This window comes from Nannospalax galili, unplaced genomic scaffold (genome assembly GCF_000622305.1).
Source record: "Nannospalax galili isolate Female #2095 unplaced genomic scaffold, S.galili_v1.0 scaffold454, whole genome shotgun sequence".
Taxonomy (NCBI): Eukaryota; Metazoa; Chordata; class Mammalia; order Rodentia; family Spalacidae; genus Nannospalax; species Nannospalax galili.
The window spans coordinates 2891258-2906687 of NW_008334929.1; the positions used below are offsets into that span (position 1 = coordinate 2891258).

Sequence of the window (15430 nt, forward strand, 5' to 3'; positions counted from 1 at the left end):
CAAGCACTTTGCCCACCATTTTCCCCACACCATTCTCATGTATTTTAACACAACTGATTAAAGTTAATTTTTTTTCTGAAGAAAAATAATCTCAATATTAAAAACTGAATTTTATTCATTAGATACTTGAAAATGTTCTCAAATATCCAGAATATTAGGGGCAATATTTTATGTAGATTATCAGAGATGGCAGAGAAATGTAGGCAATGAAATACACATAAGGAATTTCTTATTCAATTCTAATTAATCTATTCGTATTCTGAAATGTGAAGATGAGCTTTAAAATATTTAAGTTAAGGTAAAATATTTCAAATTTGTACAACAAAGCTGATCTGAGGGAAGAGAAAAAAAATCCTTATTTTGTTCCATGCAAAGCAGTGACATCTAAGATCGATGTCACCTTGCCTCCCCACCTACCTTCTGGAGGATCTGCTGATGTTCAGAAAAATAGCCATAAGGCAAAGGGAGACCAGTGCAAAGGGGACAAAGGAGTGAAGCGAAGTGAGACAGAGAGAAGCAGGAAGGGCCCCAAAACCCAGAGCATGAAAAATGTTTTCTTTAAAAAATATATTTTTATTGAGCTTTTGTAAATTTCATATAACAGGTTTTTAAAATATTTTACTTATTATTTTTATGTGTATGTGTGTATTGCCTGCATGTGTGTAAGTGCACCTGTGTTGTGCGATGCCGTGGAGGTCAGAAGAGGCTGTCAGATACCCTGGGACTGGAGTTACAGACAGTTGTTAGCTGCCATGTGGGTGCTGGGATTCGAACCCAGGTCTTCTGCAAGAACAGCCAGTTTTCTTAACCACTGAGCCATCTCTCCAGCCCCATGAAAAAAGTTTTAAAACTGCATTTATCAATTTCTTTTACAACTAAAAGTCCCTTTACTTTCTACTTTTGTCATGACAGTATCAGTATCTTTGTCATATTCTAGTAGAACTTTGTAAAATAAACTTTTCACTTAAAATTGCTAGACTAAAAAGAAAAGCCACTTATCTACCTCCTAGACTTGAAGAAACAGTAATACCACCACCCAGGAGCAAACTCTCCTGACATCAATATTCATCAAACAGATGGAAAACGAATACCCAGTGTCTAAGCTTTCATTTTACCACCGCTTAGTCTAATGACACATGCTCAGACACCAAATCAGCTCTTTCAAACGTTACTGGTTCACACAGCTCACAGTTGCGCATGCAGTGGGAAGCTAAGGCTGCCTCAGCCTCACAGGAAGCATTTCACACATCAGTGGAACAAGGACTCAGGAGAGAAAGTACCTGTGTACCTCCGACAGAGAGGAGTCACTGTCATCAGACCTACAGTGAGAGAGTCAGAGTTAAGAGCAAAGGAACATAGACGTCAATACAGGTAAAGATACTGACATTAGACTGAAATTCCATAGTGTGAGTAACGGAACAGAAGGTGTTTCCTCAGCAGCGAGCAGCTGTCTGCTTGCATTAGGAATCAGCAGGTTCAAAGTATAGCTAAATTAAGCAAGAACTAGACTCTTGGTTTTCTTCTGAGACTTGGGGGCTGGTGGGCTTTGTACCTACTAGTGACCCACAGACTACACCTTCATTTCCAAAACTTAAGGCTCTGGAGAGGAAAATACTAAGATACTAACTACATTAAGGTTTGCCGTATTTAATTTGATGAATACCTGGAAAGTAAATAACTCCCATTCCAGTAATGAATGTGAATGAATTTATCTTTGTAGCTATTACTTTAGATAGATTCTACTGTGGTGGTTTCACAAATACACTCTGTATCTGCGTAGAAAGTAAATTACTATAATGTTTAATAACTCCTGGTTTTAACTTATTTGAAAAGCATTGAGTTCTTTTGACTATGTGGCCCCTCAGCAATAACTAATTAGGGAAAACATGATTAGCCCTGCCCTGAATCCCCAAGACTGGCAGTAAATTCGGTTACTATGAACTTAGGCTGTGTGACCTTCCAGGGGAGATGGGAGAGGTGAGTGCCGGCATGGAAGGCAACGAGAAACGGTGTGGGAAGTCTGCATCTCATAGGTGAAATTCGGTGGTCTCAAACAGGAGCCAGGAGAAAGTGATACAAAATGTGGGGGAGCTTTCCAAAGTACAAAGTCAATTATTCAAAATCTCAGCTTATAGAGATGACAATAGAGTATAATTAGTGCAGTTCGTGAAACAATTTAGGCACAAAATATGAAACTACGATTAGATTGTCAAGACTGACGGAAAAAAGTCTGAGACAGGGTCTCACTCTGTAGCTCAGACTGTTCTAGAACTCACTACATGGCTCAGTCTGACCTTGAACTCACAGTGATCCTCCTGCTTCAGCCTGACAACTGCTGGGTTTACACTGGTGAACCACCATACCCAGCTACGACAGAAAACTGAATAACTATGATGAATGCAACGTAGATAAAATTTAACAGTGCTTCACATAAATAGCAAAATAGATTTTTCAGAAACAATAATATTCTACATTCTTCAGTTAATGACTGTCTTATCAATAGTAAAGATTGTTTTGTTTAATTAACACAAGATTTACCTCTCTAGATCAATCTAAAAGACATGTCATCTACTGAATACATTAACTAATAAAGAATATATAGGTCTGGGGACATGGCTCAGCGGTTAAGAGCACTGACTACTCTTGCAGAGGACCCGGGTTTGATTCCCAGCACCCACATGGTGGCTATGAACCGTCCTTAACTCCAGTTCCAGGGGAACCCAAAGCCCTCTTCTGACCTCCGCAGCATTGCACAACACAGGTGCACTCACATACATGTAGGCAATACACTCATACACATAAAATAAAAAGAATAAATTTTTTTTAAAAAAGAATAACAGATAGCTTACTCATGAATTAAGCAGATTAAAAATTATTTTCAAACGATAAGTGCAGGTGCATTTATAGAGCCATTTGATACAACCTAAACATGCTAGAGAGATCTTAAATGGCATTCTATAAACTCCAGAGACCGCAGACACATGCAGGAAAGTAACAGCACAGAAAACCAACAGCTGTGGTTAGGCAGGATGGACGTCGAGCACACACACTACATGACTGTTCGAATTCCAAGCAGAGAAGCCAGAGCTAAAAAATACGTCACGGCAACAGCGTTAGGATGAGTACTTGCAAGAAAGATTCTGGCTCAATATGGGGATATATTTTCTACTTCTAATTTAATAAAACTTAGGCTTTCCACATCTCTCTAACCCTTCCTGCCCACAATCCCTCCGTCCTTAAGGAGTTACTTTATTTCAAGAACACAATTACTGAAGTTTTGTGACACCCAAATGACAGAAGCACGTTACGCATAAAGCAGTGGTCTTTGTAAGCTGTTTCATCTACCAATGGTAAAATATATTTGCCACTTTTCAACACAGGCTACCAGGATTAGAAGCTTTTTGTGAATTTACAGAAGCTGTAAGGAACTGAAGGCAGAGCAATGAGGTCTACAACAGGGAATATGTTCAGCAGGAAAATAACCTACTTCTGGCTAAGTGGTTCGCTTCCATTTAAAAAATACGAAAATACAACAAGAGTTTACTGGTCAGTCTCCACCTGGCAAACAGCGCTGGGGAAATGTCCGCACTGTTTGGGAGGGTGTGGAGGGCTCTGTGAGGCACATGGGCTCTCTTCCATGATGACTTACTTATCCTGCTGAACTGATGTATTTCCCTGAGAAACAGCAAGGCGGTTAAAGACATTCAGTTCATTACGGGGCCGGCTTGGTGGGGAGGAAGGAGGTGAGAGACTAGCCTCTGAAGTCCCAGAATCTGAGCTACAAGAAAAAAGAACATTACAGGGGGCTTTAGTCGGTTACGCATTGTTAGGAAGGTCACAGAAACATGCTTTTAAAAGCCTTGTACTACAGAGTTCCTTCTTTTCCTCCTTTCCCCCTTTTGTGAGTGGTAAGATGCTCCCTGAATGATTTAAAAAATGATTTTCACTGGACTTTGTTACAATGGCCACAGGACGGCACTGCAGAAAAGATTCTGCCTAGGGAAATGAGGTCCACACCCACAAAGCAAGTGGAATTTAAAATAACAAATTGAGAATTGGGACCAAGTTGTTCACTTTACAGATAGAGAAATGGACCCAAAGAACTTGAAAGCAATTTTCCTATTCAGTTCATTGAAAAATTTACTTATTTGTTCTATTCCACCACTTCTTAATTATTCTGAAAAGTGAATTCAATAAAACATGCAAATTACTTCTTCAAAAATATAGAAAGCAAGGATTATTAGAAGGAAAATCTGGATGACGATCACGTCAGCTACAGCGATGGGCAAATTAGAGAGTGCACGTGCTATTTCTCTGCCTAGAGGGAGAGAGGGTTGTGTAAGATTGTCCCATGAGGTACAGAAGATATATGAGCATGTCTTTATGTAAAAGAACAAAGAAACACACTAATATTTACTAATATTCACAGGCAAATGGGCACAGACGCTCTCCTTGGACACGTGTATGACCCACCTGCCCATGTAGCACACTGAGTAACAGAGGGAGTGGGCCAGCGACAGAAGTTGGGGCTTTTACATAATATTTGCTTATCTGAGCCACTCAATTTCTGCGTGATGTGGGCACAAGTCATACGAGCGCATGTAAACAGTCAGCAGGCTCTGCTTCCTGCTGCCAGTTAAATCCTCATAAAATACAAAAGAAACAAGTTAATATAATACCAACAGCCCAAATGTTGAGGGCACAGCAAAAAAATACCCAAAGTGCCACATTTTACGATCAATTTAGTCTGTCACTACTCTAAAGAGGTAATGTTAAGGTCAGTTTTATCCAAGTATAAACAAAATTAATTCTGAATATTTATAGATCATTTGAAATATAAATCTAATAATTCTTAGCTCAAATATATACTAACTCAGAGATATAAAAACATAGCTGAAAAATGTTAGTGACATGAACAGGGAGACAAATGCTCAGGTGTACCAACAGGTGTGTGTGACCAGAAAGTCAGAGAAGCACTTAGCCAAGCCAACAGCTGACTTCATCATCTGATTAGAGAAACCAGCTATAAGCACACAGCAATTCAGAACTGTCCTTTAGCATCCAGTGCGGGGACCTTTTAGTCATCTAGTAGATGAAAAGCCTTAGCAACTTACTGCTTCTGTTCCTTGGCTTTTGATTTTTCTGCTTTCTCATACACCTTTCTCTTGGTTACAGGGGAAGACTCTGGTACTTTTTTTTCTGATAGAGATGACTGTCTGGAACTAAAACAGAAAAGGAATCTTTAATTATCTTTTAATATTTTAAAATATAAAAACTGACATCCAGTCCAATCCAAAAGTTCTAATAGATTTATTTTTGTTTTTGTTTTTTGTTTTTTTTTTTTTAATTTTAAATTTTTTTTTTTTTTACAATTAAAGTTACAGTTTATTTTTTGAGGGGGAAAAAAAACAAAAAACTTAGCACAGGAAAATAATACATGATTTATTTTAGTTGATAAAAGCCTGAGAATACAAAATTTTAAATTGGCAATTTTATTATTTATTATATTATTGAATATGTACAAGCATATTATCTTTGAATGTAAACATTAATACTATTGCCAAATAAACAGACTACATATCTTAAGTACCAAGGTCATTGGAAATTGCTTTAGCTAAGGAAAAATTATCTTAATAGTTTTGCAAGAAGAAAAATATTAGAATACCAGACATGAGAAACAATACAATCTAATATCATTTAGGCATAGTTACAAAATAGTAAGTAATCATGCAAAAACAATAATGGCAAAATTATATTACTGCACTAGATTTATATACAATTAGAAATTCTATGTATATTACTAATACAAATACTACTGTAATCAATTTTAAATAGTAAGCTGAGTGTGGTAGCTCGTGCCTGTAATGCCAGTACTTGAGGCAGGAGGATTTCTGGGTAAAATCTGAAGTCCACATCCAAAAGGCACACCAAATTTAAAATTATACAAGTCAGAGTTGAAAATAAAGTGCTCACTTTATAGATGGAGCCAGACCCAAAGGTCTTGAAAGCAATTTATCTATTCCATTGATTTTTTAATTTATTTTCTCCATTTCCCCCATTTCTCAATTACTCTTGAGATATTGGATTCAGTCACAGCAGGCAAATTACTGAGCGAGCACAGTGGTTTTCAGGCCAGCGTAGGCTACGAGTGAGACCCTGTCTTAAATATGTTTATTGGTTTGTTTGTTTAATTTTAAAAAATGCCAAGTAGTTGCTGTGTAACTAAAAGTTCAGACTGATTTTTGTGAACAGGGACGATGAACGTCACAATTTTGGGCTAGTTACATTGACATAAACACACACACAAAGGAATTACAAAGCAAGGCCCCCAGAATGGGTTTGCTATTCAAAAACGAACACTAAACACCACTAAGTTTGTGTGCCTGATCTTCCTCATCAGAAGGAATCACATTCTAGCAATTCTGCACCATTTGCATTGCCATGCATGGAAGTGACACAGTGGCTGCGTGCATTTGCACCGAAGCACGGACAATCTGAAATGTGTAGGGCCTTGAGCCCGATGTGGTGGCACAGGCATGCAATCCCAACACTTGGGGGTGAAGGCATTAGCCTTAGCTACCAGCAAGTTTGACAGCAACCTAGGCTACATGTGACTGTCTCAAAAAAGGTGAAGAAAAATTCATGGCAACTTAAAAGTAAGTCATATGAAGTGGCAAAGTCTAAAAGATATTGTCTATAAAGGATACAGTTATAAAAGGCAAAAAGGTTTATTACCTGAATGTGGATCCCAGGCCACAGAGTTAGTCTTGAAGGTCCTAAGGTCCCTGCTCACAAGGCAGACTAAATGCTGAACACATGCAAGCACCTAAAAGCTTTTCCTCTGTCCCCTTCACCAAAGGCTTTCTTCTATGCTCATCCTAACCCACAGCGTGGCTACAGTGGTTAGCCGTAGCCAACACTAGTTACGTAAGCTACCTCAAGCACATGCAAAGACATTCTGTCATCATTCAAATTAATTTTGAACTAAAGGTAGCAGATGGATTACTGAATGGAAGAAATGGAAATACCTTCATGAAATGAAGAGAATTATGGGAAATGGATACTCACATGTGGGAGGTTTGTTATTTTGGATTATTTGCCAAGCCCTGTGTTGGGGTAGTAGTTCTCATAAACTGCATTGCTATCAGAAACCATTTGCTAGATTATATGTGAGGTTAGTTTGCAAAGATGCCATTAAACACTTTACAAGTGAAATGATGGTCTAATATTAATGGAACTACCAAAAATCACACACACACAAAGTATGCACACATACTGTGTAGGGAACTCTTTGCTGCCAAAATAAAAAATGAAAAAGAAATCTAGATGAGATTTGTTCTGAGAAAAGGGGATTTTTGTTGTTATTGCTGTTTTTCAGTAGAGAAACTGTCCCCTTCTTCAACTCTTTAATGACAACAAAAATACTTCGTGCTGATATTCATCCAGAAATACTATGAGATTCAGGGCAATAAGCTAGGAAAACTCAAAATGTATGAAGTTTATAATTAGTCTTTTTTCTTTCCCTTAAAAGACTTGGTGAAGGATTACTATCCTAGCCAGACATGGTGGCACATTGCCTTTAATCCCAGCACTTGGGAGGCAGAGGCAGGCGGATCTCTGTGAGTTCAAGGCCAGCTTGGTCTACATAGCGAGTTCCAGGACAGCTGGGGCTACAAGGAGACCCTGTCTCAAAAAGAAGAAAAAAAAAAAAGTACTATCCTATCAGGCTATTAGAATTAGGACATAGATAATTTGAGTCTTTAGAGCTTCTGCTTATATATAATGATTTTATTTGTATAAGTTTAACCTAAATTAGGTGTGTTTGTAAATAAGTTGTCTATAATTTTAAGTCTTTAGAATGATTCTAAAATTTAGATACAAAACAAAGCAACTCAACAAAGAACATTTCCCAGTGGGTGGACTCACACTGAAGGACACTGGAAGACACAAGTTACTCTACAGAATGTATATATATGTATATATATTATAATTAATTTATATATATATATATGAGTACATTAAATTGGGTGGGGGCAATAAAGGATGGAAATAGGAGAAGGAACCTAAATACCATCAAATTATGTTGTATGAAAAATCACAAAAATAAAAAAAAATTTAAAAAACAGAACAAAACATTTTGACTGAACACAAAATGGGCTGGGCTGGGGAGACCCCTCAGCAGGCAAAGTGCTTATACTGAACAAGTATTACAAACAAAATCCAGACACCCAGAACCCACATAAAAGATGGGTCAGTGGCGGGTCCTTCTACAATCCAGCCCAAGGAAGGCAGAGCCAGGGAACTCGAACAACAAACTTGCCTAAAGAGTGAGTTCTGGGCTCAGTGAGAGACCTGCTTCAATACACAGAATGAAAAGTGCTTGATTAGGACACCTAACATCAACTTAAGGCCTACACACACACACACACACACACACACAGATCAATAATACCTAATTACTAATAGAAATTACTGTGAAATCCAGAAATTGATCTATTTTTTGTAAAAAATACAGAGATAAGAAATTAGCAACATGCATATTAAAAAAAAAAAAAGGCAGGAAGTTAGTACAGCTGCAAGACTTACATGCTGCCTATCTTAGAAGGTAAGCCAGGCGGGGAAGGAAGCTCTTTGTCCCTAGCAGAAGTACCACTTGTTTCTGTATTCATCCCAATCTCTTGCCCTTCGGCAACAGGTGTAAGAGGGCCAGGCAAGGAGGCATCTCCTGCACTAGCGTCTGAAGCTAGTTCACTGCTGTCTGCGTACAGCAGTTCCATCTGAGTGGTGGTCCTCCTCCGGGCCTGATTAGAGAACGGAAGGAAAAGCAATCAGGAGCAAACTTCTGCATAGAATTTGATTAGGGAACAGAGATTTTTATTGGTGTCAAATAGGTAACAACATTTAGAGTATCTTCCCCTTGCAGCTGTGTCAAACAGAGCACGTGAGAGTGTGACAAGCAGCACTAGAGCAGATGGGGCCTCGCAAGGCCACAACAAGAGCCAGTATTTGGACTGCACCGAAGTGCCAGGGACAGTCCTAGCCTGTGCTACACCACTTGTGGCTAGGTAACCCTGATTCACAAATACGGACACGAAAGCACGGTGATGGTAAAAATCTGCCCACGGTCATTCAAATAGAAGTGATGAAACCAGTCAAAGCCAGGTGATCTCCCTGCAGCATCACTGTGCCGTCCAGCTAAAAGCGACAAGCTCCCTTAGCATTTAACGGCTTTTAAAAAGAAAGAAAAGAAATGTAAGTAAGGAAGAAAGGGAGAGGTGGAGGGAGGCGCTAAGCCAGAAGGTCTGTTGCAGGGAAGCACAGCTGAATTCTTTCTTCGCCCATGTTTAAATGTTTAGTATGAAGTTTTGATTTTATTTTCAGTGTTTGTAACCCTTCTTTCCTGATGCCCTAAATATGAGTTAAATCTGCCCACTGGGTCATTCAACAACCAGACAACACCTACTTTTGGTATTTGGTGAGGCAGGTAGAAGTTATTCTCCTGAAATGCAAATCCATTCCTTGCCTTGCTCTTGAAAATCAAGTAAACACATTGCTACTGCACAGGGCTGGCTGTAAGGGCCCCTAAGTGTTAGCAGATGATCACAGTTTTCATCAGATGCTAAGTCCCCAGAGGGCAGTCACTTTGTCAGATATGACTTTCCATTTTCTGCAGTTAACACACTGCTGGTACAGGCCTGATTCCAATCTCAAAATCAACTTCATTTGTTGAAGGGATGAAAAGGAAATGTCATGAGATCTTTGAAACATATTCACAGTTCAAAAGTTGCAAACAGAGAGAGCTTCGGAAGGGAAGGCCCTGCAGACACTTTTCAGACTTTCAATCCCTCCCACTGCAAGGGTCCTAGGGCTGAGGGCAACTTTTCCTTGGTAATTCCTAGCCGGTGTTTTCAGATGACTTTTAGAGCACCTCACAACTCTCAAGCATCGCACAGGCCAAATAGATTGACCGAGTAGGTTTCCACAAGCCCCAAAGACGAAAGTAACCTTAAAAGACTCTCTCCTCTGCTTAGGCCGGATCGACATTGGAATGTTTCTCTGAGTTTTAGCAGAATATTTGATCATTTGGAACAAAATACAAACTACAAACCGACAAACCAGTACTCAAACTGAGATCATACAAAAGAGTTGACAGACACATTTTCATTAGCTCTCCAAGTATTTTAAAGATAAAGAAATTCTACACAAAAATCCATGTTTAAGACTTCCGGGGGGGGGGGCATCTGGTAACCTTTGACCCATATTCCTACATGAAAAAAATGCCCAGGACATGGTGGTGGCTTACTGCTTGAACAGGATATATGCTCCTTCCAAGTAAACACAGTGACTCCTGATCCCTTCTCCCACTCATTGAAGAGCCAAATTATTCAATTACTGATTAACCACCACAGGCCTTAAAACTATTGTATCCATTTGTACAGTATTACTTTTCAAGTTGTGATTCTACACATTCATTCAACAAACATTTACTAAGCATTGCAAGAATTCTTTGTTTTCCAACATCTTAATATCATTAGTTAATTCATCTAACATCCAATGCAACCATATATGATCTCAAAAGGGCCATGTGATTCCTGCACATTTAATAGCAGATCATTTAGAGTTTTAAAAATCCTATCACTATACATTATAGACTCAGAAGTTTTTAATATTCAAATCATCTCAGAACACTAAACAAAATAAATAAGAAATACTAAGAGTCAAGCATGGTGGCACACGCCTTTAGTCCCAGCACTTGGAAGGCAGAGGCAGGTGGATCTCTCTGAGTTTGAGGCCAGCCTGGTCTACATAGTGAGTTCCAGGACAGCTGGGGCTACAAGGAGACCCTGTCTCAAAAAGACCAAAGTAAAAAAAAATAAATACTTAAGAACAAACTGTGCTTAAATTTCAAAAGTGCTCTGCCAATCGGAATGGTTTCCATTGTGGCTACTGCAGAGTCTGCTGCTTGGCTGAGCAAGTTTAGACACCCGCCTCTTATATTTTATCAGGTGGAAACACTGTGAGGATATAGTAAAAGTTTCAACAGAGAAAATTTTCCAAATTTTTTTTCAATGATCGCTTGTGAGGAATAGAACAAATAAATTTCTTACAAATGGAAAACTTAGGCTAAAAGCAAGCTCACCACTATGCTGTTGAGAGACAAATCTGAAGCACTTCAATAATGCTGACAGAGAGTAGTGGTCAAACGTTACCTGGTACTTTTAATTCTCCTTACCTTGTTCTTAGGTTTTACTTCACCACAGAGCTTCATAAGGTCTGAAGACAGTGTGCTGTACAGAGATAAGGGGTTAAGCATGAGATTAAATTCAAACTTATTATATAGACTTGTATGTCCTGTATGCTTCCACTATGAAAAAAAATCATGCCTATGGAAAACACAGAAAGACAGCATATAAAAATCAAGACAAATTTATTAAAAATCAATTTTTTATTCTTTAAATATTCCTATGTTTTTCCTTTAAAATTTACCATGGTTATACATGAATTTGTTTGGCTTCTGTACTGGTTTCTAAGGCTATCACCCTGACCATAAAATTCAAAATTATTTCTATTTTATAATAATTGTTCGATGCAATGAGATTCAAGTTTATATAATTTTTTTATTTTTTGCGAATTCATACATGAGTATTGTATTCGCATCATCCCCCCTTCCACTTCCCATCCATGTCCTCCATTCCTCTCAATTTCTTGTCCTGTTCTTTGATTATTTCTGTTCTGTTACAGCATACATACATTTGTAAATATACATACACGCATATATAAAATGTACTGGGTCCATTTAGTGGCGCTCCTGTATACATATATTTATGGATGACCACTTGGGATTAGATAATCTATCAGGGGTCTCATCCCTGGGGAAAACTGATTGTCCCTCCTTCAGCATCCATTGACTAACTGTAGCTCTTCACCTTGAGGTGAGACCCTGTGAAATTTTTCCCACCCACCCTGGACTTTCAGCTGGTGCTGGCATTATTCAGGTCTTGTTAGGCTACCATACTGTGGAGATTTCATGGGTGCAGCTTCTCTATTACACCTAGACTGTACTGTGGAGTAGCAGGTATCCTAATAGGTAATTGTGTGGTTTCTAGCCCTAACTGATAAATTTGCAATGCAATCCCTACATGTAAGGCTCAGGGTACACTGTACAAGATTCAAGTTTTTTGGTTTTGTTTTTAATTTTTATTTATTGCGTATGAGTGTTTTCCTTGCATATGTGTAAGGGCACATGCAATGTCCACAGAGGCCCGATGAAGACATCAGATCCCCTGGAATTGGAGAGTCACCGATGGTTGTTAGCTGCCATGTGGGTGCTGGGAACCAAACCCAGGTCTTCTGCAAAAGCAGCCAGTGCTCTTAACCACTGAGCCATCTCCAACCCCCAAGATTCAAGGGTTTTTTGTAAGTATTTTATTTGTTATTTTCATTCTTTATGTGTATGAGCGTATTGCCTGCATGCATGCAAGTGCACTCGTGTTGTGCAGTGCCCACAGAGGTCAGAAGAGTATGGTGGAGCCCTGAAACTGGAGTTAGAGACTGTTCATAGCTGCCATGTGGGTGCTGGGAACCAAACCCAGGTCCTCTCCAAGAGCAGTCAGTGCTCTTAACTGCTGAGCCATCTCTCCCCCAAGATTCAAGTTCTTAAAATGGTATGGAATGGGCTGGAGAGATGACTCAGCAGTTAAGAGGGCATACTGCTCCTGTAAGGGACCTGAGTTTGGCTCTCAATATCCATATCAGGCGGCTCACAAGTGTCTATAACTCCATTCCAGGAGATCCAACAATCTCCTCTGGTATTTGCAGGCACTTGTACTCACATACACACATTTCCCCTACCCCAACGCAAGTCCACATTATGAAAACTAAATAGACCTTTAAAAAAATCTCATACAAATAAGTCTGCTCAGCCTCTAGAGGTGCTCCTACCTTCCTTCTGACCCTGGGCTGTGCAGAGGTGCATCTTCATCAGGGCTATCCTCTGTATTTTCTACAAAAAGCAAATAATGCAAGTGTTATACAAGCTGAATGTGACCACAGTCCCTACGCTAAATACACACACAACAGCTCAGCATCTCAACATGGGCACTTTGGTTTCAACTGATAAAGCCAAACAAACAGAACCATAGAAATTATTTCTAAGAAACTCCTTTCATTGCTTTTCCTAAGAGGAGGAGAAACATGTTCAGTCCAGGAACCAGGAATCAGAGCGGTGAAACATGGAAGAGTAGCATTTGTAGAACGGGGATTAGATTATGAATCATCTGAGTGCATAAGGTTATTTATATAAATACTTTGTATGCTATTGACCTACCCAAACACACAGATCCACTGATTAAAAATTGAAGGTTACAACAAATACTTCCCGACCTTCGGCTGGTGCCCTGGGACAACTGCCAACACAACAAACACATTCTTACTGCACTGCACCAGCTATGGCAATGTACTTAAATACTTTTCCTTTTTAACGTTTTTAAATTTTTGCCTTCAAGTAGAAAGACTATAAATGAAGACACTCTGAAATCACATGTGAGCATGCATCTCATTCACAGGTACAGAAGAGACAACGACAAAACATACACGTTTGCATGCAACCGGCCTATAAACTACAGTAAATAAGCCACTGCCACATCAGGCCAACATTTTTAGCAGACTAGAAGAAATGAGGAAACCATACATAAAACTAGTAGTAAGTCAAGAAAAAAAAATCTGCTACAAAAAAACACAATTGTCAGCAAGTCCTTAACACAGATACAGGTTTTTAAAATACATAATGCCATTATAAAATCATTCATAAAATTAGAGGTATTATGATACCTCTATGTGATACTCTAGTATCTATACATAGGAAACATAGGATTTGCCCTTTATAGTTTCATATGTCACTGTGGTATGTGAATCACCTAATATGTCTCATCAAATGTGCCCTTCCTTCATCCACTCAGCACAAACCTTTACAGAAGTTTAGTAATATTTGATATTATCAGTCCAAATGGAACCACATCTAGGACCCACATCGAGGAAGTTCACGTTTTAAATGAATGGTCATCTTGAAGGCAATGTATATCTCAAATCAACAATTCTAAGGAGGCTCAAGGGCTCAATCTTAGGATAATTCAACTGCTAAGATGACTGAATTAGTGAATAAGTTTACAAAGAAATGTCAAGTCTAGCTTGTTTCCTTGCGTACATAAGCAAGCTAGGATTTGCTCGTGTAGAACTTTAAGTGGGAGTTTACTTAGTAAAAAATATGTGTGCCTTACAGAGAGATGATTATATTTTGACATAAGCAACCTGCCAGAATGAAGAGGGTGGCACTCCAGGCAGTCAGCAACCTAGACATGCCTTAACGACTGAAAATGATGTAAACACTGGCAGCCGGACAGCCAGACACACCATCATCTCAGTAATATTCTCAGTTCTTGAAATTTAGCACAAGCCAAGGGCCACCAGATGTGCATTTCTCGTTACAGCAGCGTTCAGATGAAAGGAGACAATTCCCACGGGTCCTGATGCTGACTCATACCAGGGATCAGTTTCACAATTTAACTTCATTGAAAGTTAACCAAACAGGTGGGTTTGTATAAATTTTTAAAATAAAAGGTATGTCTTTATACTAAAATGTAGTGTATGGAGAGGAACTAAAACAGCAAGCCTGTGACTGCTACCTTTAGAAACGCCTGCTTGCAGCCCTACGTACACTCTGGCTGACTTCAGAAAACTTAGCTCTCAGGGTATCCCTGGTCAACACTGAACCAATGCAGGGTACTCACTGGGCCTAGGTTGTGCAAACACATGGCTGATGCTGAACACTTGCTTTCCTTCTGGGGGTCTAGCGTCTGGTACATGTTACACACCAGCCTCTGAACACCGCCCCCTCCCCCAGTAAAACCTCAGGTGATGAATGTTGAATGGACTTCCTCGGTACAAACAGTGCCACACTTGTTCCACGGGCCTTCGTCGTGTGACACTCATGGATGAGAAACAGCAAGGGAAGCCTGTACACAGACTCCTACAGGTTCATCTGGATCTTATATCCCTACCACCCTGTTCTCAACAAATCTTAGCCACAAATATAACTCTATGCTGAGCTCCACGAGGCTTCTAGCAAATCTTTATAGAGGGGGGGATAAAAAGGATAAAAACGTTCTTCCAAGGCTGTAAGATTATAAGCCTGGTAAGGGGTATTGGCCCTGGCACAGCCTGGAACCTTAAGTTTCGTCTCTGTGCCGTGTCTGCTGCACAGCACCGACCTGATGGTGAATCACATGCTGTATCTCAGTCCTTAGCTTGTGCTACCCTCCCCTCTTCCTCTTTCTTTCATCCATCAGCTCAAGTGTGACATCCTCAAGAAGGCCTTCATCAATACCTGCATTCTTTTCTAGTGGTTCCACTCTGGAGTCCAGTACTATGTATT

The 15430-nt window shown here is 39.4% G+C and overlaps 1 protein-coding gene across 6 annotated transcripts in view; it reads right to left on the minus strand.

Annotated features, from left to right (window-relative positions):
- Positions 1-15430, minus strand: part of Kif21a (kinesin family member 21A) — a 141622-nt gene that overhangs the window by 16811 nt on the left and 109381 nt on the right. For 3 of the 6 annotated variants that reach the window (XM_008829665.3, XM_008829663.3, XM_008829661.3), the window contains 6 exons: positions 12943-13003; positions 11234-11288; positions 8587-8801; positions 5115-5222; positions 3650-3778; positions 1281-1319 (listed from right to left, as the gene is read on the minus strand). In XM_008829665.3, the coding sequence (XP_008827887.1) occupies positions 1281-1319; positions 3650-3778; positions 5115-5222; positions 8587-8801; positions 11234-11288; positions 12943-13003 (607 nt within the window). The remainder of the gene's footprint in view (positions 1-1280; positions 1320-3649; positions 3779-5114; positions 5223-8586; positions 8802-11233; positions 11289-12942; positions 13004-15430) is intronic. The other 3 variants (XM_008829666.3, XM_008829668.3, XM_029561886.1) reach the window with 2 other exon arrangements.